Source organism: Canis aureus, chromosome 19 (genome assembly GCF_053574225.1).
Source record: "Canis aureus isolate CA01 chromosome 19, VMU_Caureus_v.1.0, whole genome shotgun sequence".
In the NCBI taxonomy this organism is placed as follows: Eukaryota; Metazoa; Chordata; class Mammalia; order Carnivora; family Canidae; genus Canis; species Canis aureus.
Window position 1 is genome coordinate 40,464,471 of NC_135629.1, and position 23,772 is coordinate 40,488,242.

The 23,772-nt window shown below is 38.2% G+C and overlaps 1 protein-coding gene across 4 annotated transcripts in view; it reads right to left on the reverse strand.

Moving 5' to 3' along the window:
- RBM6 (RNA binding motif protein 6) overlaps positions 1-23,772 on the reverse strand; it is a 124,420-nt gene that overhangs the window by 73,437 nt on the left and 27,211 nt on the right. For 2 of the 4 annotated variants that reach the window (XM_077858825.1, XM_077858824.1), the window contains exons 3-5: positions 19,545-20,823; positions 17,982-18,071; positions 16,434-16,503 (exon numbers count right to left, since the gene is read on the reverse strand). The exons of 1 other annotated variant lie outside the window; for it this stretch is intronic. In XM_077858825.1, the coding sequence (XP_077714951.1) occupies positions 16,434-16,503; positions 17,982-18,071; positions 19,545-20,823 (1,439 nt within the window). Of the gene's footprint in view, positions 1-16,433; positions 16,504-17,981; positions 18,072-19,544; positions 20,824-23,772 lie in introns of those variants that run through there. One more of the 4 variants, XM_077858827.1, reaches the window with a different exon arrangement.

Below are 23,772 nucleotides of genomic sequence, written 5' to 3' on the forward strand. Positions count from 1 at the left end.
AAGTAGGAATATGGACTCAGAACCAAGCAGTCCAGATTCAAATTGATGCTGTTAACTGCTACACTGAATAGCCTCTTACCTTTTAATAAAATCCTAGACTGATATAAGTAATCTGAATTCTAAACTTTATTGAGCCCAATCACAGAAAAGGGTCCCACATTCCCAAGGACAGACAGATAAGGCCATGTCTATAATTAAGAAATACGGAAATCTGCAGCACACCAGTTACCCCTATTCTAAAATATCTATAGCAGAACTTTGTAAGTAGGTCCAAGTATGCAAGTTAGAAAGCATGGGCTGCTATACTGGCTACCAAAAGTCTTCTGCAAAGACAAAAATCCAAAAGCTTGTTGCAATGATAGCTATAAAAGTTACAATACAGGGATGCCTGGTGGCTCAATGGTTGAGCGTCTGCCCTCAGCTCAGGGCACGATCCTGGGGTCCTGGGATCGAGTACTACACCAGGCTCCCTGCAGGGAACCTGCTTCTGCCTGTCTCTGCCTCTTTCTCTGTGTCTCATGAATAAATAAATAAAATCTTAAAAAAAAAAAAGGATTAAAAAAAGTACAATACAGTAAGACACTTGATATAGGATACTTAATATAGAATATTTTAAAAGCTTTAAAACTGAGAACAATTGTATAAAATGTGTATAGGAAAAAGAATCGGAATTAAATATGAGGAAGTCACATCTAACTCAGAGGTTAGAGATAAAAGTCTGCATATGAGATGAAAACCATGCATTGTCAAAAATTGTACTCAAACACCCCAACGTGAAGAACAACATACCATCTCTCAATATAGGTTAAGTCCAACACTGCCAGTTTTTCCTCCAGCGTCGCAACAGATCACTTTTCTTTTGGTTGACACCAGATGAAGAGGCTGGCTTGCATTTAAGGGCCATAATGTATGAAAAACATATCACTTTAAATAACAGAATCACAGCTAGCACAGCGAATGCTCACACTTAGAGAAACTTGAGAGACAGAGACCAACTGAAGCCATGACTGAGTCACATCACACCTCTCATGCTCACTCCATGAGAGAGAAGATGGAGTCGTGGAGAGGGGTTGAGCAAGCACAGGTGAATATATGGAAATCTGAAAATGAGTAACGCAACATGGCTGTAGACGAACATGATTACAGTGGTTGTACTGTTACAGCAGGATAATTGGGGATTTTTTTTGATTCCTCAAATGTAATTTTATAATTCACAGAGTAAGTTTTAGTAGACCTATCCCACCCACAGACCTAAACACTCTGAAAATAACCAACCAACCATGCATTCACAATTGCTAGAAACCATTTGGAATCATTAAGATGGTAAACTCAATGTTAACAGTGCCATAGACAGATTCTTACCTAAAGAGTAAAAAATTCTTTTATTACCTTTTTCTTCTACCGCCACATGCTGGGAAGAAGTCTGATGGGCTGATGGGTCTTTGTGCTTATTTATAGGACTATTAAAAAGCATATTTTACTCCATTTTCTAACCTAACTAAATGTACAGATTTCTCATAGAAATGTGAATGCTCCTTATAAGTTTGTTTTGTTTGTTTTTTGGGAGTTGAGAAGGATGATAACAAGGAAAGAAAGGGAAGTATATAAAGTAACACTAAAATTTCAATTCTTCTTCATGTTCATTAATCACGTGATAGCCTATTAACCTAAAAAGTATCCGTGATAAAAGCTAACCAGGTGCTTAAGGGGGAGTATGGTACAGAAAACAAAGCCCTAATGAATAATATCCAGTATCTTTTAGTCTCTGCTCCTAAAAGAGTTGACTCAGGGATGCTGACAAACATGGCCCTTAATTATTCAAGTCAATTGCAATGTTTATACCAAGCCTGGCATTTATAACAATTACACAGCAATACTTACTTAGGCAAATGAGATGAGCAGCCCTGTGTTCAAACTATTCTAAAAAAACCCAACTAACATAAACAAGTCTAGCTGAATTTCCCATTAGGAGTGATTTGACTTTGATAAAGCCAAGAATATACATACCAACTATAAAATGTAAAAAAGAATCAGGATTTTTAAAAAAAATTTATTTATTCACGAGAGACAAAGAGACAGAGACAGAGACAGAGAGAGAGAGAGAGAGAGAGAGAGAGGAAGAAACACAGGCAGAGGGAGAAGCAGGCTCCATGCAGGGAACCCAACCCGGGACTCGATCCCGGGTTTCCAGGATCAGGCCCCGGGCCAAAGGTGGCGCCAAGCCGCTGAGCCACCGGGGCTGTCCAAGAATCAGGATTTTAAAGGACACAGGCAGAGGGGAATCAGGATGTAACGTATAGAATTGCTGAATCATTATACTGTATACCTAAAGCTGAACAATACAGGAATTAAAAAAAAAAGGATAGAGGTAGGGAAAAGTTTTCTTTATTGGGTATCTTTGAGGGAAAAGAACAGATTTTTTTTTTTCTCTACACAAAGATTATATTTCTGTGGGAACAAAGCTTTATGAATATAAAGAGCACCACGAAAAATCTTTATAGAGATTGAAGAGGGCTATGTTTTTATAGATCCTATTTTCATAATTCCATTTCATTACTTTTAAAAGAAAAATAAAATATTATCAAGTTAGAGATTTTGGCAAAAACCAAACAGAATCAATCCAGATATCTGAATTCCTACCAATGAAAGTAATATAACAAAGAAAGCCAATGTGCAAGATTTCTAACAGGTACTTCACTCTGTTAAAAACTCAAGTGAATATGTCCCTGCAGCTTGCATTATGAAAAGTAGGAAAATATCTGATTTATATGTCAACCTACTAACTGGGAAGAACAGAATTGGACCTCATGAAATACATCATTTCAAATCTTACAAGCACTTTCAATCCTCTCCCCCTCAACTATTCACATAAGGCTTGCTGGTTTATAATAAAAGATGAAACAAGGAAGATACACACTCATGATTACTTGCTAAATTTTTGAAACCTGCATATGGTTCCATTTTACTTAGTGCTCCATTTGTGCCAACTGGTTATTCCAAAAAAAAAAAAAGGGAGGGGGGGTGGTTGTTTGAGGTTGTATTTTCAAGAAGTTCTCAAAATCCAAAAAAAAATTTTTTTAAGATTTTATTTATTTATTCATGAGAAATACAGAGATGTGAGAAAGAGAGACAGACACAGGCAGAGGGAGAAGCAGGCTCCATGCAGGGAGCCCGATGTGGGACTTGATCCTGGGACTCCAGGATCACGCCCTGGGCCGAAGGCAGGGGCTAAACCGCTGAGCCACCCAGGGATCCCCGCAAAGTCCAAAATTAATTAGGGGTCACTTCATCTAATGATGATTCTCTGGGCCCAGGATATTATTATATGGGAAATTCTCACCCTTATTTAATTCATTTTAATTCCAATGACATTAATAATGCTATGTGAACACAACAAAAGAGTGTCCCTGCTCTAAGAGAGCTTAGAGTAAAGGAAGAGTTATGACAACAGATAGGCATAGACTATCTCAAGATGCTATGTGAGTCGGAAAAGAAAACAACTATTATTTCTTCATTGAGATATTACTGACATATAACACGTGTTGGTTTTAGGTGAACATAATAATTTGATATATGTATATATTGTAAAATGATTAGTACAGTAAGTTTAAAGTTAACATCCGTCACCACACACACAAATTTTTTTTCTTGGGATGAGAAATTTGAAGATCTATTCTCTTAGCAACTTTAAATATACAATACAGTACTATTAAATACAATTAACACACTGTATATTATATCCTCAGGACTTTTTTTATCTGGGAACAATTCTTTTTCTTTTTTTTTAAGTTTATTTATTTATTTAAGCAATCTCTACACCCAATGTGGGGCTCAAACTCACAACCATAAGATCAAGAGTCGCATGCTCTTTCGAGTGAGCCAGCCAGGAATCCCAGGGAACAATTAACCTTTACAAAGCCAATGTTCTACTTCAATTTTTGTTCACTTGAAAACAAACAAACAAAAATCTACAGAGCAAACACCAGGAGTAAAAGAGGAACCTTTGTTGACCTACTTTTTTCCCTAGCCAACACTCTGGCCTGGCAGGAAAGATGATATAAGTATATGGCAAAAGGATCATCCAAGAGAAGAGCAGTGCCAATGAATGCTGCAGCAAACTGCCATGCAAGATGATCCCAGAACAAGTCCCCGATTAGGGGGTAAAGTCTTCTCATTTTTTTCCCCTTCCTTCCTTTTTTGAGAGAAAGAGACCATGTGGGGGGGGAGGGGCTACAATGGGAGAGACTGAAGCAGGTTCCACGCCACCTGGTGTAGAGCCCAATAACGCAGAGATTGATCTCACAACCCTAAATCATGACCCAAGCCAAAATCAAGAGTCAGATACCCAACCAATTGAGCTACCCAGGTGCCCCAAGCTCTTTTCATTTCTATATCCCCAATATTAGCATAATACCTAGTACATGATGGTGCTCAGTTAACATAATAGCAATTGCAATGTGTATCTTCACTGGAGCAAAATACAAGAAAAGTAATTTCTCCGGTTTGTACTTATGCAGAAGCTAACTCACCATGTGCTTTCAGTCCGAGCCACTTCTTTCTGGGCCTGGGATATCCATATGCCAAGTTGCAATGATGTTAACTCCTTTGCAGGGTGGTCTCAGGAGTGCATGAGATAATGCATTTCAGCACCTTCATGTTTCTTTTACAAAGCATTGTCAGGGACTAAAGATCAGATGATACCTGTGTTGCTGCTCCTCAAATATGCCCCAGTATTAAAATGTTAGCACTGATGAACTGACTCACTGATTTCTAGTTGTTAAGAATGTTTCCCCCAAAGATCACAAAGCTATTTTCATTTTGAGTGGAGGAAAAAATATGGCCCATAAACACGTTTCCTATTGCCTTGGCCCTAGTACAAATAAAAGGACAAGTCTCCACTGTTCACAAAGATAGTGGCTTCTGAGCTGGTTGCTCAAGATGAGAACAGATCACACTGGCCCAGCCACTTACCAGAAGTAAAATAACATACAGAGAAGGGTCAGACAACTGGCATTCTCACACTCTGACGAGACCATAAACCTAGGTCATCTATGCATTATAACAGAAAACTGATGCCCAACTAAACGTACTAGCTACCAACCAGATCCACATTTGGGATCCCCATCTGTGGTAAAATAGAAAGATATTTGGTCTCTGTTCCAGGTTCCTGGCACGGAGATCTTAAAACTCTTGGAATTTCCTGAATGACAGGGGTGATATGAGTGTCTTTTGTTCTAATGAGGTGACTCTTGGTGGGCTCTTTGATAGCATTAGGATGGGGCCTGGTGATCAGAATGCCCAAGCCTTGCTCAGAAGCTTGCAACTTTTAGCCTTACCTCTCCAATGCGCAGGGAGAGGAAAGGAGTTGGAATTTAACCTAATCACCAGCAGCCACAATGATTTAATCAATATGACTACATAATGGAACCTCCCATAAAAACCCTTCAATGATGGGATTTGGAAAGCTTCTAGGTTGGTGAAAGCATCCATATGCACCTGTGTGCAATTTTTTCTACTTCTTGTCTGATCATTTCCTGTAACACCCATGAAAAGTCCTGTTTTATTTTACCTGTCTGAAAATCAGAGGACATCATTAACAATTACTTGCTGATCTCTCTGACCAAGAATTCTCTCCAAGCATTCATTTAGGTGTTATTCTTTTTCAAAAGCCTGTTGCCTCTAAAAGTCCTGTTTGTCATCCTCTAGTGACTTTACTATTAGAAATAACTGACCATTTTTCATCAAGTTATCCAGAGCAGTAAACTTCAAACTTTCAGCCAAAAAGAACTCATAATGCATAGGGACTCCCAGATTCCTTTTTAAAAATTGACTTATAAGATCAGTTGAATATAGAACACTCATACCATATACCCATTTTCCATAGAAACTGAAGCCCGTAAGGTCAAAGACTACATTGCTCATGATCACCAGAATATTCTCTAGATCTCAACATGCTACAGCTATTGGATGAATAAATCAATAAACAAACATTCTCTAATAGTTTCAAAATTAGAGCCATACTCTACTCATACACTACCAAATATGTGGTAGGTAACACCAAAGAATGAATTATAAGCTTTTCTTTTTATTATTTTTTTTTAAGATTCTATCTATTGGGCAGCCCGGGTGGCTCAGCAGTTTAGCGCCGCCTTCAGTCCAGGGTGTGGTCCTGGGGACCCGGAATCGAGTCCTGCTCAGGTTCCCTGCATGGAATGGAGCCTGCTTCTCCCTCTGCCTGTGTCTGTGCCTCTCTCTCTCTCTCTGTGTCTCTCATGAATAAATAAATAAAATCTTAAAAAAAAAAGATTTTATCTATTTATTTGAGAGGGAGAAAGAGAATATGAGTAGAGTGAGGGGCACACGGAGGAACAGGTTCACCACTGAGCAGGGAGCCCAATGTGGGGCTCGACCCCAGGACTTCCAGAATCATGACCTGAGATGAAGGCAAGATGCTTAATTCAGGTGTCCCAAATCATAAGCTTTTCAAGAATATAAGGCACTATTTTATTTTTTAAAGATAGGGGGGAGGAGCAGCCTGGGTGGCTCAGTGGTTTAGTGCCGCCTTCAGCCCAGGGCCTGATCCTGGAGACCCGGGATCGAGTCCCACGTCAGGTTCCCTGCATGGAGCCTGCTTCTCCCTCTGCCTGTGTCTCTGCCCCTCTCTCTCTCTCTCTGTGTTTCTCATCAATAAATAAATAAAATCTTAAAAAAAAAAAAAAGATGGGGGAAAAATGAAAATATAACATTTTCTAAGCATAGCATAATGAATTGAACTGAGATTAGGGACAATTATGAACTCTACCAGTAAGGTGTAAGTAGCAGTCAGTAGGCCATTAATATCTGCACTGAAGCTCTATAAATATTCTACATGCTCATGAAAATGCTTTTAAGAAATCAATCTTTATATGACTTGTCAACTGATTTTTAAGGCTTATTTTCTAATACTAAGATTTAATTTATACCACAATATACATCCTTTTAAAGTGTACAATTCAGGGGCACCTGCCTGGCTCACTTGGTGGAGTGTACAACTCTTGGCCTCAGGACTATGGGTTCAAGCCCCACAGTGGGTGTAGAAATTACTTGAAAATAAAATCTTTTTTTTTTAAAGATTTTTGTTTATTTATTCATGAGAGATATATATAGAGAGAAGCAGAGACAAAGGCAGAGGGAGAAGCAGGCTCCATGCAGGGAGCCCGACGCGGGACTCAATCCTGGGACCCCAGGATCACGCCCTGGGCAGAAGGCAGGCGCTAAACCGCTGAGCCACCCAGGGATCCCCTTGAAAATAAAATCTTAAGGGGCACCTGGGTGCCTCAGTTGGTTGGGCTCCAACTCTTGGTTTCAGCTTGGGTCATGATCTCAGGATGATGAGATCAAGCCCCATGTCGGGCTCCCTGTTCAGCACAGAGTCTACTTGTCCCTCTTCCTCTGATCCCTTGCCCCACTCCGCTCTCTCTCTCTCTCACACAAATAAAAATCTTTAAAAAAAAAATCTTAAGTGTTCAACTCTTGATTTTGGCTCAGGTCATGATCTCAGGGTTGTGAGATGGACCCTAGGTCTGGCTCTGCACTGGGTGTGCATCTTGCTTAAGATTCTCTCTCTCCCTTTCCCTCTGTCTCTCCCCACTCTACTCCTTCTTACAAAAAAAAAAAAAAGAAAAATCTTTAAAAAAAAATTAAGTGTACAATTCAGGGGCATATATACAAAGTAGTGCCACCATGACCACTATGTAATTCCAAGAAGGCTTACATATAAATTAGATAGAAGACTTAAGTGATTAAAAAAAAAAAAAGACTTAAGTGATAACATAAGAAATATGGAAGCAGGAAAAAATTGCTTTAATTTACATTTTGAAGGTGGAGAATTTAAGCTACAAAGGATGAGCACAAAATCAGATGTTCTGTGCAAGGAGAAAGTTAAAGGAAGAAGTCAATGTATTTTTATAACCTGTAAATAGTTTGTATGGATGGCCTCTAACTTCTGCCCATTGAAGGTAACTGTTTAAAGTGACTTTTCCTCCCTGGACTGAAGCTGGGAGTCAACCGGCTGCTGCACTATTCAGCCTGATTAGTGACCCTTTTATTTTCGCTACTCCAGCAGAATAAATTCTTGTATGAATTTTACTCACCACCCAAAGGCACAGGAAGCCCCATGCAGACTTATATAACATAGAAGACTCAGCCAAAGCCATCTGAGCATTTGGCCGAAGAGACAAATAAGAACTACAGAAGCCAGGAGCAATTCTACCTAGAGAAGAGTGAAGAACTCAGAAAAGCAGGGAGTTCAAACACCTTCCACATCTCAGAGAGACAAATTCCATCTCAGTTAAATAGTTCTGGGGAAGAGGATATAACCTGCCAATTAAAGCATCTGCTCATCACTGTCATGCTTTCTTCCCAAAACTGCTATTTTCTCTATCTCCAGATGTTACATGTAGTTTAGGTAAAGATCTCCAAGATGACACAGTCTACCAATTAAAAACCACCAAGGTGGTGGTCCTTGTTTCTGAATAACATGATGCCTTGGGTTGTGAAGATGTTCTATTACCAGATCGAGAATGAAACTCCATACAAGAAAAGGAAGAATGCCGAGAGCCCAATAAAAGCCAACAATAATATTAAAACTTCCCTATCAGGGCTGCAAATTACCACAGCCATCGTTCAAAACTTAAGTGGTTTCAACAAAGGGGCTTAAATTGAAGAATGACTCAGCCCACAAAAGAAATTGAGTTTCATATTAGTGTCAGGAAAGCTAAATACGCCAAAGAAAAAAGTTGCTTTAGTTAAGTTAATGTAGAAAGTTAAACCAATAATCCTAAAGTATTGCTTTCAAAAACAGTACTGGGATTCTATCTTTTTTTTAAGATTGATTAATTAATTAATTAAGGCAGAAAGGGGAGGGAGAGGGACAAGCAGACTCTGAGCTGAGCACGGAGCTTCACATGGGGCTCTATCCCACAACCCAGGGACCATAACCTGAGCCAAAACCAAGAGTCGGGGGATCCTTGGGTGGCTCAGTGGTTTGGCGCCGCCTTCGGCCTAGAGTGTGATCCTGGAGTCCCGGGATCAAGTCCCGCCATCAGGCTCCCTGCATGGAGCCTGCTTCTCTCCCTCTGCCTGTGTCTCTGCCTCTCTCTCTCTCTCTCTCTGTCAAGAATAAATAAAATCTTTAAAAAAGAAAAAAAAAAAACCTAACCACACTTAAAAAAAACAAAACAAAAATAAAACACCAAGAGTCATGGATGCTTAATCAACTGAGCCACCCAAGTGCCCCAAGACATTCTTATTTTTAAAGGTTTGCCATTTTTGCTTAAGGCTCCTCTGTAAACATCCTCCCCAAATGTGGTACCAAGACTCCTGGTTGAAAACAAAAACTTCGGAATGACTGGGTGGTTCAGTGGTTGAGTATCTACCTTCAGCTCAGGGCATCTGATCTCAGGGTCCTGGGATCAAGTCCTGCATCGGGCTCCCTGTGAGAAGCCGGCTTCTTCTCCCTCTGCCTATGTCTCTGCCTCTCTCTCTCAATCTGTGTCTCTCATGAATAAATAAATAAAATCTTAAAAAAAAAAAAGAAACGTGACAAGTAAATGTGATACTTTCCAATCAGCCTATGCTCAGTTTTCCCTTAAGAACTAAAATTATTAAAAAAAGAACTAAAATTATTTACTTGTCTATTCTGTAAATGCCAAAAATACTGCAAAAGATATGTATTTGCATTTTCCAACTCTATTTTTTCTAAGTGACATTAAGCTACTGTATCTTTTAGCTACTCCATTTGGAATACCATAAACTGTGCATGTCTTGTAAGTGTTAATCCATTTCAAAAGGACTTCTGCCCCTGAAGTGACAGATCTTCTCTGGGTTTTCCTTCTTTTCTTAGAACTTCTATTTTATCAACATAGTGGTGAAAACTCAAACCATTTCAATTGTGAAAAATGAAAGGGGGGTTGCCTGGGTGGCTCAGTCAGTTAAGCATCTGCCTTTGGCTCAGGTCATGATCTCAGGGTCCTGAGTCCCACAGTGGGCTTCTGCTTTTCCCTCTGCCTTTCCTCCCTCTCATGCCCACTCTCTTACACTCCTCTGTCTCTCTCAAATAAATAAAATCTTAAAAATAAAAAAAAAAGAAAGGATATAATAAAAGCCTGTTACCCAGGGCCACAGCAACTGTGCCCATTCATTATATGAACACAGACTCAATGCACTTGCAGTGCAATGCAGACTCAACCACTTCCATTAGCCTTCTAACTTTCCTAAGCTAATTAATAAAACAGTAATATAATAACTTCAATCACTATGGAGAGTTACTTTCTATTTTGAGACTTATTAAGAAACATAATCCAGAAGCCATATCATTTTTGCTTAAATAATACAAATTCCTTTGGAAAAAGCATCATAGCAAGCTTATGTACTGGATAGCATGCAAATCCACCTAAAAACTAAGAGCAATTCTGTCTATATTCATAAGTTACAGAAACACTTTGAGAATGAGAACATCTAAAACCATTCCAAGATCTCTGGAAGAAATATGCTACATAAGCAGAAAGTACAACTAAAGGGCGCCTGGGTGGCTCAGTCAGTTAAACATCGTCCTTCAGCTCAGGTCACGATCTCAGGGTTGTGGGATCAAGCCTCAAGTCGGGCTCTCTGCTCAGCAGGGAGTTTGCTTATTCCTCTCCCTCTATGCTCATTTCCCAACAAACCCCAAATACTAAAAAGGAAGGAAAGAAGGGAGGGAGGGAGGAAGACAGACAACTAAGGGCATAAAATAGCAGCAACCCAACTCTAGCTCCTGTCCCAGCTCAGTACAGCAGAATTGGTAGACAAGGCAAGGGTTTGCCATGGGCTCCTAAAGCACATAAGCATTAATCTTTTTAACTTAAAGAAGGTCCACCTGCTTACTAAGTCTCTTTTAAACTGTGCCCAGGGACGCCTGGGTGGCTCAGCAATTGAACATCTGCCTCTGGCTCAGGGGGTGATCCTGGAGTCCAGGGACTGAGTCCCACATCGGGCTCCCTGCATGGAGCCTGCTTCTCCTTCTGCCTGTGTCTCTGCCTTTCTTTGTGTGTGTCTCTCATGAATAAATAAATAAAATCTTTAAAAATAAACAAACAAACTGTGCCCAAAAGTTATAGAATAAGGAATATAATCAATCTAATGCAGTGGTTCTCACAAGTCAGGGCACATCAAAATCACATGGAAGACTTGTGAGAGCAGAGATGACTGGGCCTTGTCCCCAGAGTTTATGATCTGATAGGTCTAAAGTGAAGCCTGAGAATTTGTATTTCTAACAAGGTCTGAAGTAGTGCTGACACTGCTGGTCCAGAACCCACTCTGCAAACCACTCCTCCATTGTTCACAGAAGCTGTTCATTGTAGTCTTTATCTTGCAAGACTTCTGCTCAATAAAATACATAAGTTGTATTGTCAGTTCTTCAACTTTTTATTGAAAATCACTTCCAAGTTACAAAAAAGTTGCAAGATGGGGATCCCTGGGTGGCTCAGCGGTTTAGCACCTGCCTTCCACCCAGAGCGTGATCCTAGAGTTCCGGGATCGAGGCCCACATCAGGCTTCTGCATGGAGCCTGCTTCTCCCTCTGCCTGTGTTTCTGCCTCTCTCTCTCTCTCTCTCTCTCTCTCTCTGTGTGTGTGTGTCTCTCATGAATAAATAAATAAAATCTTAAAAAAAAAAAAGTTGCAAGAACAATAGCACAAAGAACACACGCATGGACCTGTTACCCAGATTCAGCTATTACACTTTGTTGTATCTACTTTATCATTTCTCTCTTCCCCCCCTCTCTATATACATCAAATATTTTTCCCTAAAAATGAGAGAAAAAAGCATAAATAATGTCTTTTGCCCCTAAAAACTTCAGTGTGTATTTCCTATAAAGATGTTCTCGGGGATCCCTGGGTGGCGCAGCGGTATGGCGCCTGCCTTTGGCCCAGGGCGCGATCCTGGGGACCCGGAATCGAGTCCCACATCGGGCTCCCAGTGCGTGGAGCCTGCTTCTCCCTCTGCCTGTGTCTCTGCGCCTCTCTCTCTCTCTCTATCATAAATAAAAATAAATAAATAAATAAATAAATAAATAAATAAATAAATAAAAGATGTGTCCTGGAAGGGGGGAACATCTTAAAAAAAAAAAAAAAAAAAAAGATGCTCTCATATAAATACAGTAGTTACCAATTTCAGTGAATTTAACATTAATACACCACTACCACAATCCATATAGAGAACAGTTTCATTGTGCCCCAAAATTCCCTCATGCTTCCACTTTACAGTCAACTCATCCCCAATACCATGGCAACAACTATTTTCTATCATTTTGCTTTCTCCAGAATGTCATAGAAATGGAATCATATAGTATATAATCTTTTTAAGAATTATCAAATACATATAACATAAAATACAACATTTAATCATTTTAAAATGTGCAATTCAGTGGCATTAAATACACTCAACAATGTTATGCAAACACCCCCACTATCTGGTTTCTAGAACATTTTTATCACCCCAAAAAGGAAACCTTGTACCCATTAAGCAGTCATTCCCCATTTTCCCCTTCTCAAGCCCCTGGCAACCACCAAGCTACCCAAAATGCTTTCTTCTTCTATGGATATGCCTAGTTTGTGTATTTTATATAAATGGGACCATACAATATGTGCTCTTTTGTGCCTGGCTTCTTTCACTCAGCACAAAGTTTTCAAGATTCATCCAAGTTATAGCATATATCAGTATTTCGTTCCTTTTTATGGCAGTGTGTAGCCTTTTGAGTCTGGTTTCTTTTACTCAGCATAATACCTGATATACCTCCATATTTTTACATGCATGTGTAATTTCTTCATTTTTATTGCCAAGTAGTAGTCCACTGTATTTACATACCAAAGTTTGTTCATCCGGTCACCAAAGGACAGTTCACTCTAAGTACTTTTCCCAGGAATAGAATCACTTTACTCAAGGTACTTTACAACTAATGGGGGTATAATGTATTTGCAAATGGCAAAAGAAAAACTCAAATATATACAACATATATAGGTTCACAATTCCTTATCTGCAATTCCAAAATCCCTTAAATATCAAGTTTTTTGGTAAATTTTAAGTCATTTGGAGATAAATCCTGACCTAGATGACACTGAGTCTCTTTCCAGTCTTTACTTAGTCCTTTTAGTGAAAATAGTCATATATTTTGCTGCAAACTATTATTATGGCTGATATACATCCCACTGGGGGACAAAATTCATATATGATCTATGTATCGTATTACCTTTCTGTATTCAGAAAAAGTTGTAAACTTATTCACCCCACAGATTTTGGATAAAAGTTGTAACCCTGTACTTACACAGCTTTAAATGAAACAAAAATTAAATTGATAATTACTAGAGTCAATGAACAGGCATTAACCTTTTCTCTCCATTACAGACTTACTCCCTATTATACCAACTAAAAGGACAAACTCTGCCCTATAGTCCCCTTCCTATGAGCAATGTCCATCCTGCGTGGTCTTTGTAGATTACCACAAGCCTAAAAAAACTGACTGCCATTTATAAAAGTCCTCTCTTCCACTGAAATACACATACAGGGGGTAACCGGTGGCTTAGTTGGTTAAGTGTCTGCCTTTGGCTCAGGTCATGATCCCAGGAGCACTGGGCTCCCTGCTAAGCTGGAAGCCTACTTCTCCTTTCTCCCTTTCCCTCTGCTGCTCCCCCTGCTTGTACACACACTCTCTCTGTCAAATAAATAAATTAAATCTTTAAAATAAAATACATATATAGTGCTCGCTTCGGCAGCACATATACTAAAAAAAAATACATATATAGTCTTTTAATAAGCAAATATTAAAGTTCTTAAAACATTTGATTGCTCCAAGGCATACTCTTCTAGCAGATATAAGGCTGCTCTACTGTGAAACCTAAATGACCCTTTAATGTTCCTCACCTGAGAGAACACAGCTGCTCTCCATATACATCACAGACACTCATTCTATGCACACCGGGAATTCACTAGTGCCAGGAAGAGTGGCAAGCATGGAGGTAACAGGAGAGAACAAGGTAGACAAGGCTCCCACTGTTATGGAACTAACTCTCTACTGGGAGGCACATGACACACAAAACCACTAAGGAAATAAAATGATCGATCCTATGACAACAAACCAGGATATGATGAAAAACCAAGGAGTGATTTCAGATTAGATGGTGAGGTAAAGCCCTGAGAAGTGAAACTGAAGCCAAGAACTAAACCCCAGAAGACAAATGAGGGTCAGAGGGAAGAACAGTACAAAGGCCCTAACAGAGAAAGAAGTCTGTATTGGTCAAGCCTAAAGAAAGGCTCAGTGTGTCTAGAGAGCATAGTAAGAAAGTTAGAGAGCAGTACGGGATGAGGTCAAATCACCAAGGGCCAACTCATATAGGATTCTGTACATCAGAACAAAGAGTTGCAGATTTCTTCCAAATGAGATGGAAGACCATTAGAGGATTTTAGGCATGGCAGTAAAATGATCTTATGGATATTTTCAAAACTTCATTCTACTTGCCACAAAGATATAGATAACATGGGACTGACTGGTAATCCAATTCTCTCATTAAAAAAAGAACCATATATACATATTTAACACACTGTCACTTCATATAATAAAATGCAAAAAAAATAAAATAAAATGCCAAGAAAAGATTGTATTTCCTGAAAGGTGATTTTTTTTAAACTACTGTCATAAATGATTTTACAGGAAGATCAATGTCTTTGGTCTTCCAATAACATTTCTAATAGCTACAACAGCAAGCAAATTTAAGAACTTCTATGGATCTTATACATTCATAGAAGTAATACTCTGCTAATAAATCTGACAATATAAATAGAAAGTCAACGAGTACTAAAGAAATGAAGAGTTTATGTTGCTATTTAAACATTAAGATTTCTCTATTTTCCTAAATATACCAATACTTAGTAAAAACACAATTCATGAGACAAGACCAAAGCTGAGGTTACTGCTGTCAGTTAAAATGTAACTGTGGGGGATCCCTGGGTGGCGCAGCGGTTTAGCGCCTTTGGCCCAGGGCGCAATCCTGGAGACCCGGGATCAAGTCCCACGTCGGGCTCCCGGTACATGGAGCCTGCTCTGCCTATGTCTCTGCCTCTCTCTCTCTCTCTCTCTGTTGTGTGACTATCATAAATAAATAATAAATAAAAATTTTAAAAAATAATAAAATAAAATAAAATGTAACTGTGGCCTATAAATTCTACTTCTGGTTCTTAAAGATAATAGTAAATCAAGAAAGTGTGTATGAGACACGTGCCAAAAAAAATAAACAAAAATTTAAAAAGGTCATGAATGTGTAAGAACAACATGACTACTCTTATATTTCCACAAATTCAGAATTGATGCTTTCAGAACAAAGAAATAATTAGCTTTCTGAAAAATGTTTCTGAGTTTGTTCTCAAATTACACAGAAAAGTATTTCTGGACTTGACACCAATACCAAATTATTTCAAACACAAAAATTTATTTTTATGGATAGTTTCCCTCTGCAGAACCAAAGTGAAGAAACAGCTATCTAGTTAACACAACGAAATTTATTCCACAGTGAACTGTTTAGAAGTAAACGATATCCTCAAAAATACAGCATACTCTCATTTGAAGAGTTCTTTAATTTGGATTACTAAAATTCTAAGTTCTGTAAATAGATTAATGCTCTACTTTCTTCAATTTAAAATGTAAAAGAGAGCACTTGAAGGTTACCTTCATTTTTAAACCATTTCATATTATGTAGACTAAAATATCAGTCAATACCTTGAGTGCCTAACATTTGACTTCCACTTTGTAATAAGATTTGAAGGAACTGACCGAAAGTGTTACGCTAAAACACTAGGACAAAATTATGAAAAGTTTAATCTGCAGTTCAGACCACAGAGCAGATGTCAAAGAGAAAGTTCTTATGGATCTATTCATGGATTTCAACAACACAATTGTTGCAGGACTTCATCTCAAAGCAAGACTGAAAATTTAAGAAACTCCTAATTTGCACAATTTCTCTGGAAAGTTGTAAATTTCAAGCTAAAGCAATGAAATATCAATTTTTAAATATAATAAAATTATCAAATCCTATTAGGCTCACATATAATCACTCTACTACCATGAAGAACATATATAGCAAGTTTAATGATTATATAAAATATATTCAGGGATAAATGCTACAACACTCACTTTCTATCTCACAGGCACCCAAGAGAACTGGAACATGCATCCTCATCACCCATGTGGACAAACAGCCACAAAGAACCACAGCTAAGACTAAAGCTGGCTCTTATTTGAAGGCATCAACAGGAGGCTTCTGGAAACCTTACTGTGGTTTCTTAAAAAAACTTTGAGTAGAGCATGATGCAGAGATCTGACAAAGACCCTTCCTAACCCAAGGCCACATGCATGTCCAGAAACCCACCTGTGTTATACTCCTTCAACTCCAAGTCCTTTACAGGCATTCCATCAGGAGTCCGAAAGGCATTAAGAATCTGCAAGAACATGGTGTATACACTAATGACACAAATCATTATCAAACACTGAATATTTAATTTTCCCTACTGGTTTTTAATTCTACATAATTTAAAGCTATCACTACTTTATCAAGGCAAAATTAATCCATGTACACTCTAGGCATTCAAAACAACTAATGAGTAGAAGATAATTATTCAAAAATTCCTAAATATAAAAAAGGCAGAAGAATATAACCATCAAGAACCTGAGCTCTGGAGTGCTTGGGTGGCTCAGTGGTTGAGCATCTGCCTTTGGCTCAGGTCATGGTCCCAGGGTCCTAGGATCGAGTCCCACACTGGGCTTTCTGCAGGGAGCCTGCTTCTCCCTCTACTTGTGTCTCTGGCTCTCTCTGTGTCTCTCATGAATGAATAAATTTTAAAAAATGTTTTTTAAATAAAAATTTAAAAAAAAGAACCTGAGCTCTGAAATCAGACTGCCTACATTCCAAGACTCTTTTGCTGTGTAAGTTTTCAGTGCCCAGTTTCTCATCTGTTAAATGTAAAATGATGATGCCTTGGGCTCATGCCAGTACAGGGCCATGGCACTTAAATCCCTCAGCCTGGAGCTCTCTTCCCCCATCTTCAGATGGGACTGTTCTCTCATGGCATTCAGGCTTGGGTTCAAATGTCATTTCCTTAGTGATGCCTTCCCCCAACTGAAAATAGCTCCTACCCCAATTATGTGCTTAACACCTTTTAGTTTCCTTCAGTTTATCACTAACTGAAATTATGTTTTTTTGTTTATTTTTTTATTATCCATGGATGCAGTGACTTTACAATATTCCATATTCACTGCTGCTATATCACCCAGTGCCTAGCATATGGTCTGTGATTTGTATTTGGAGGGAATGAATTAAAAGTATCTATTCATAGGATACTGTGATAATTTTTTTTTTTTTTTTTTTTGGATACTGTGATAATTAAAGAACTAATGCTTGTAAACATCACATAATGCCTGGCACAGAGTAAATACAGTTTGTTCTTATTATAATGGTCTGACCAGATTTTCCTGTAAGCTCAGCCATTATTTAGTCAGCCAGTCCTCTAACACTCAAGAGTTACACAGCTCCCAGTTTTCACTACTGTAAATAAAATGAATCTTTATGTTTGCAATTGAATCCTCCCTCTTGGATTATGCCCTACAGGATAATTGTCAGGCCTGATGATAGCAATCATTCATATATATATATTTTTTTACAAACGTCACCTCAGTGAGTGAATGTGTAACTGCCGAAATTTAAATAAGTTCTATGGATTGTACCAAAGCCAATTTGCTGGTTTAGCTATTGTACTATAGTAATACAAAATGTTAACATTGCAAGAAAGACACCCAAAATATCTCTGTTCATTTCTTTGTACCTTCTTATGAATCTATTAATTTTTCAAAATAAAAGGTAAAAAAAAATTTTTTTAATTGACAAAAAAAAGGAAAAAGAAAAAAAAAAAAAGAGCCTTACCTCTTCTTTTGTAGCATTTTCAGGCACCCCACTTAATCGAATAACCTTGCTTGCTTTTTCCTCGTTTGGGCCAGTCCTATAATCTTGATCCTAAATCCAGAATAAAAGATTATTTTAGAAATAAAAATATGTTAGTGTATAAATGAAAGTCAAAGTGAAATGCAGGTTCTCAGGATCAAAAATCAAAATGAAAAAAAATCAAAATGACCTGCATCATGTTAAGATATGAAAAATTATAATTTTTTATTTTTCAGAGTTCCAAATTTGATTTCAAATCATTAGTATGTAAGTGTGCTAAAACCAAGGTTCACTGAGGAATCTTGAAATAGTAAAGCAGAACATTAAGAGAAACCACATTGAATAGGACTTATAATCAGGAAAAAAAAATAAACCAAATAACTAACATATTCTCAAAAATACAATTTTCTTTCCCTGAATGAGAAAATAGAAAAAAAAAAAAAAAGATTAAATCAGGTGCCATTTGTCAAAGATGTCAACTACAAATAAATTTCAGAACGAAATCAAAAGGTGTCATCTGACCATACAACGTAAAAGTACAATTCAGAGAAATTAGCATTTTTCATATTTTTCACAAAAGCCTCAACTCCAATATCCTCTTTTACTCTTGAAAGTGTCCTGATCTGAACAATAAACTATACAATCAACCAGCTCTAACATTCTCAAAATTCATTATTTGGTTAGCATGTTTTAAGATCATTATTTGGTTAGCAAGTAACAGAAACCGGAGTAGAGATGAGAAAATCTATTTCAGGAGATAATATTTGCATTAACCAACTGCAAACTTAACTCTCCTCACTTAGATTATGAACATTAGATTATATATATATATATTGAAATCCAACATTTAAGCCAACTAAATTACCTGTAAGAAGATATTTGCAACATTAACATCACCTCTTCAAAAAAAAAAAAAAAACATCACCTCTTCATGGTCAGGGAAAGACTCCTAGGTATTTTGTATATCCTAAATTAGTTTCAGAAAATGTACCTTACTGGCTGTCTCAGTCAGAAAAGCATGCAACTCTTAATTTCAGTGTCATGAGTTCGAGCCCCATGGTGGCTGCAGATTACTTAAATAAATAAAAACTTAAAAAGGAAAAAATGTACCCTGAATAGCCAAGGCCTGACTAGCAAGAATTAAGAGAACTAACTCCCAAAGACATACTTTCTAACTAAATTATCCCAAGGTATTTAAGTTAGCATTAAAGGAGAAAATGAAGAGATAGACACCAAAAGTACAATCTGAGCTGAGAGCCACTACTCTAGAGATGTACATTCCACTCTTGAATATACATTTTATTTTTGTTTTTTAAAAAAGATTTTATTTTTAAAAGTAATCTCAACCCAACATGGAGCTCAAACTTATAACCCCAAGATCAAGAGCTGCATGCTCTACTGAGCCAGCTAGGTGCCCCCACATTTTATTTTTTAATGGTTATACAAGGAGAGACCCCAGGATCTTGGACTCTACACACTTCATCCTTCAGAAAAGCCTTATGATACAACAACAAGCAGAAAAAAAAATCTACTCCATTAACATACCTGAAGGTCTCGCTGGGCATCTCGGGAAGTTTTGCCCTCTGGGAAAGACTTGCTTTGGCCATAGCCAAATATCTGGCTTCCCGGCAGCCTGTGATCCACATCACGGTACTCCATGTTTCTGTAATCAGTGTCTTCCCGGCCAAGAAAGTCCAGACTACCTTCTTCTTTAAATACACCAGCATCTGAACTCTGTTGTTCACCTCCAGAAAGCTGTGACTTGTCTTGGTCTTGAAGTGGACTTTGGCTGTTCTGAAAGTCCGATGAAGACTCATGTTCAAAGGCTACATCTTGTTTTTCTCCTTCTCTTGTTTCTGAATGTTCAAATTCTCCCTTCTGAATGCCAAAACCAGGCCTTTCTGTTGTATGGTCATGTGTGGACTCTTCTCTCTTGTTCATGTTCATACCAGAATGTTCTCTATCTTGTGTAGAAGGTTGTATGTAATCCAAAATATCTGGATCCACAGAGGGCATCTCCCTATCTTTAAACTCCATACAAGGTCCCACCTCTCTGCTCCTAAAATCCTGATCAGTCCTGGACCGATGTCTACCTCTGAAATCTGAATGTGGCGTATCCCTGTCCCTAAAGTCTAGATCACTAGTACCTGAACCTCGGCCTCTAAAGTCCACCTGTGTTCCGTCTTTGTCCCTGAAGTCCAAATCAGACATATCTCTATTCCTAAAATCAGAACGGGACTGATCTCTGGCCCTGAAATCCAAATCTGATAAATCTCTTCCTCTAAAATCTGCATGGGATCCATCCCGGCCTCTAAAATCTAAATCGTAAGTGCCCCGGCCCCTGAAGTCAGATGAAGGAGTATCCCTACCCCTGAAATCAACAGTGTGAGCATCTCTGTCTCTGTAATTCATGTGAGATGTCTCTCTACCTCTATAATCCATAGAAGTACCATCTCCACTCCTGTAGTCCATTGGTGGTCCTTCTCTATCCCGAAAATCCCCAGAATGTATGTCCCTACCCCTGAAGTCCAACTGTGATGAATCTCTGCTCTGGAAATCAGAAGATGAAAAATCTCCCCCCCTGAAATCATGTCCAGGTCCCTCCCCTCCTCGATAGTCGCCATGCGGTCCATCTCTAGCTCCATAGCTGAAAGAATGCTCCTCTACATTTGCAAAGGGAGGCCCCGAATGCCCCTGGAAATCAAAGGGAAGTGAATCTCTGCCAGGAAAGTTGCCAGAGTGTCTCTCTTGAGCATGACTCTTAAGGGGAGGAGGAGGATAATCCCTGTTCCACCCGGGAGCAAACCTTTCTTCTTGGCTCCCACTGTAGAAACAAAGACAGTGTTATTCATATTGTCCAGAGAGTTTGAAATCTACACACCAGCATATTCTTCTCTAATCACAGCACATTCTTCTGTAAACATTTTTTTTTTTTTTGGCAGAGTTCTGTAACAAGGTCCTAGATCTGCAGAAAACAGCAATGTTTTGCTATTTTAAGACGAAGTGGCGGAGTAAACTTTTATGTTCCCATTTCAGAACACGAGGAAAGTCAACACAAGGTTTTCAACATGACTGCTGCAGAAAAAGCTTTCACCCAGTCCTGCAACAGGGAAAATCCGCAACACCAGATAAGCTAGCAATGGTGACACACTACAAAAGTTTCCATTTCCTACAGCCAGGGAACTTAGAATTCCAAGATCAACATGATGAATCCTATACAGCAAATAAATCAATGCACTATAAGTGTATTACAGTAAATTTCAGGAGGTGTCATTCTCATTTCTGCATTCAGTGGTAACATTCCAAATATTTGATTAAACTACAGCATGGACACCACCCAGATCAGAATGGATGCACGCCCAAGATGAAGGAACACTGGCTGTAAATCACCAGTAGGAGCACACAAGTGTACACCAGCTGAGCATCAGTCCTGGCTGCATCTAAAATCCAGTTCTACAGTGGCTCCACCAAGAAGCGCTCTCACCTGGGTCCTATTATTATAACTACTCAAGAGTATCACAAAAGGCAGCATGAATTATGTCACAAAGCATATGTACATCAACCTAACCAAGCCAACAGCATCTAGAAGCTTAATGCTGAAAAGGACCTAGAGAGAGCCTTCAATATTATCTCCAGGTCCCAAAAGAAGCAGCTGATATTCAAGATTCTAATTCCTCATGCTAGTTTTTCATAGTAATAGTAAAATATATTTAAAAATAAGCAAAGTATTAAATTCACATTCTCAGTTTACAAAACTCAAGAGATAAATGAGGACTGGCCTAGTCTTTCATTCTACCCAATTCTTCCCTAACCTTCAGACCATTTGGTAGAAGGGAAATTAAATAGGCAATTAGATACCTAGGATTCTGAGCTTGAGAGTGAGGGGAGGGCAAGAAAAAGGAAAACATGAAATGATCTGAAGAGTTACCTGCTAGTCAGCAGTAAAACAAAAGTATTAGGAAATCAAGTCCAACTCAGTTCTCTCCTCCCAGAATATACAGGTTCTATTATATGACCCATCTGAGTGCAGACTACACCACCAGAGAAAGACTCAAAGGACAACTGATTCCAGGTGACTCAGTTCAAGAGAAAGAGTTACAAGGCCAAACCCTTTCTTAAGTAACAAGACTTTAACAACAGTAACCTGAATATTAGAAAGGTGTATATTTAATGGATTTTCAGACCATGATGACTTCCATTAGCTGCCATTAAACATAAGTTATGTCTATGTGGGGTTCATCATAAGAGAAGTATGTCTGAATGTTCCTCAGAATACAATACAGTTTTGCACTAAAATTAAGACATTACCACTAACTCTAGTGTCTCCCCTATTTAAAATCATTAAATCTCAATAGTTAGCTTGAAGGAAGACTTAAGCTTCAGCCAACGCTCATGGTTACCGACGCATCTAAATCTACATGTTTTCTGACAAGAATGCTTCTAACACTGTCTAAGAATACTGCCCTCTTACGTCAGGAAGATCAAATAGAGCAACCTACTGTACTAAGGTTCTTCGAACCATATTTTATGCAGACAATTCAAAAAACAGTTCTATTAACATAAAATAGCAGTGACTATGAAAATCATTTTTATCAAATAAAATCTAAGAAGTTGTTAAAAAAAAATATAAAATCATTTTCCCGCATGATGCCTTTTTAAAAATCCAAATTAGTCTTCCAAAAAGTTATGCTATATAAACTATGTTCCCCTTCTCGTCAAAGATCTTAAAAAGAATATATAACAACTTATATTTAAGCTAAAATTAAGGTGGGAGAATATCATTTTAAATAATAAATTGGTCAAAGAAAAAATGTTTTGAAAATTTTTTTACAGTTATGAAACAGAGCAAAGATTACCCAATATTTCTGAAGGCTTACCAAACAATCTAAATAAGGTTAATTTTATGAAAAACAGCCTTACTTACAAAATAGTTATCCATAAGTATAAGTAAAAAGGGGCAGATTACAATCTAAATGTTTAAAAATGTTGAAGTATAAGCCCATTGATCTAGACTAGGGATCAGCAAACTGTCCACAAAAAGCCACACAATATTGCTATTATTAAGCTTTGCGGTCTGTCAAAACTATTCAACTCTGCCATTGTGGCATGGAAGCAATCATAGACAATTTGTAAACAAATGATCATGGCTGTGTTCCAATAAAACAAAAGTGAGTTGCAGCTATGGTTTGTTGACCACTGATGCAGACCTTAAATTTTGAAAGGAAAAACATATCCAGCATCATCACCATTGCTTTAAAGATTGCTGAGCCAAAAGACTCCTATTGTTTAGTATTTATGAAACACTAGCTTTACTAAATTATTACATGGGTTTTAAAAATTCAGTTGACTACCTAATTTTTCCCTGGAACCCCCAGCTTCAGAATAATGAGAATACCTCTTGATAAAATCTTGCAGACTGCCGAACCAAAAGAAAATTCACCAATAACAGAAGTTTCAACTGAAGGATCAACATTTTTAATGTCGATGCTTCAGAAATAACTTTAAAGGTCAGATTTTTTTTTGCCATACAAGTAAAACCAGAAAAACCACATTCCTTTGGCATTTTTAAAATTGTAAGCGCAATGAAAAAGCTTTAAAAATATAGCTATCATCCTTTATTATACTGGCTATAAAAAAACTAACTCCGGGATCCCTGGGTGGCGCAGTGGTTTAGCGCCTGCCTTTGGCCCAGGGCGCGATCCTGGAGACCTGGGATCGAATCCCACGTCGGGCTCCCGGTGCATGGAGCCTGCTTCTCCCTCTGCCTATGTCT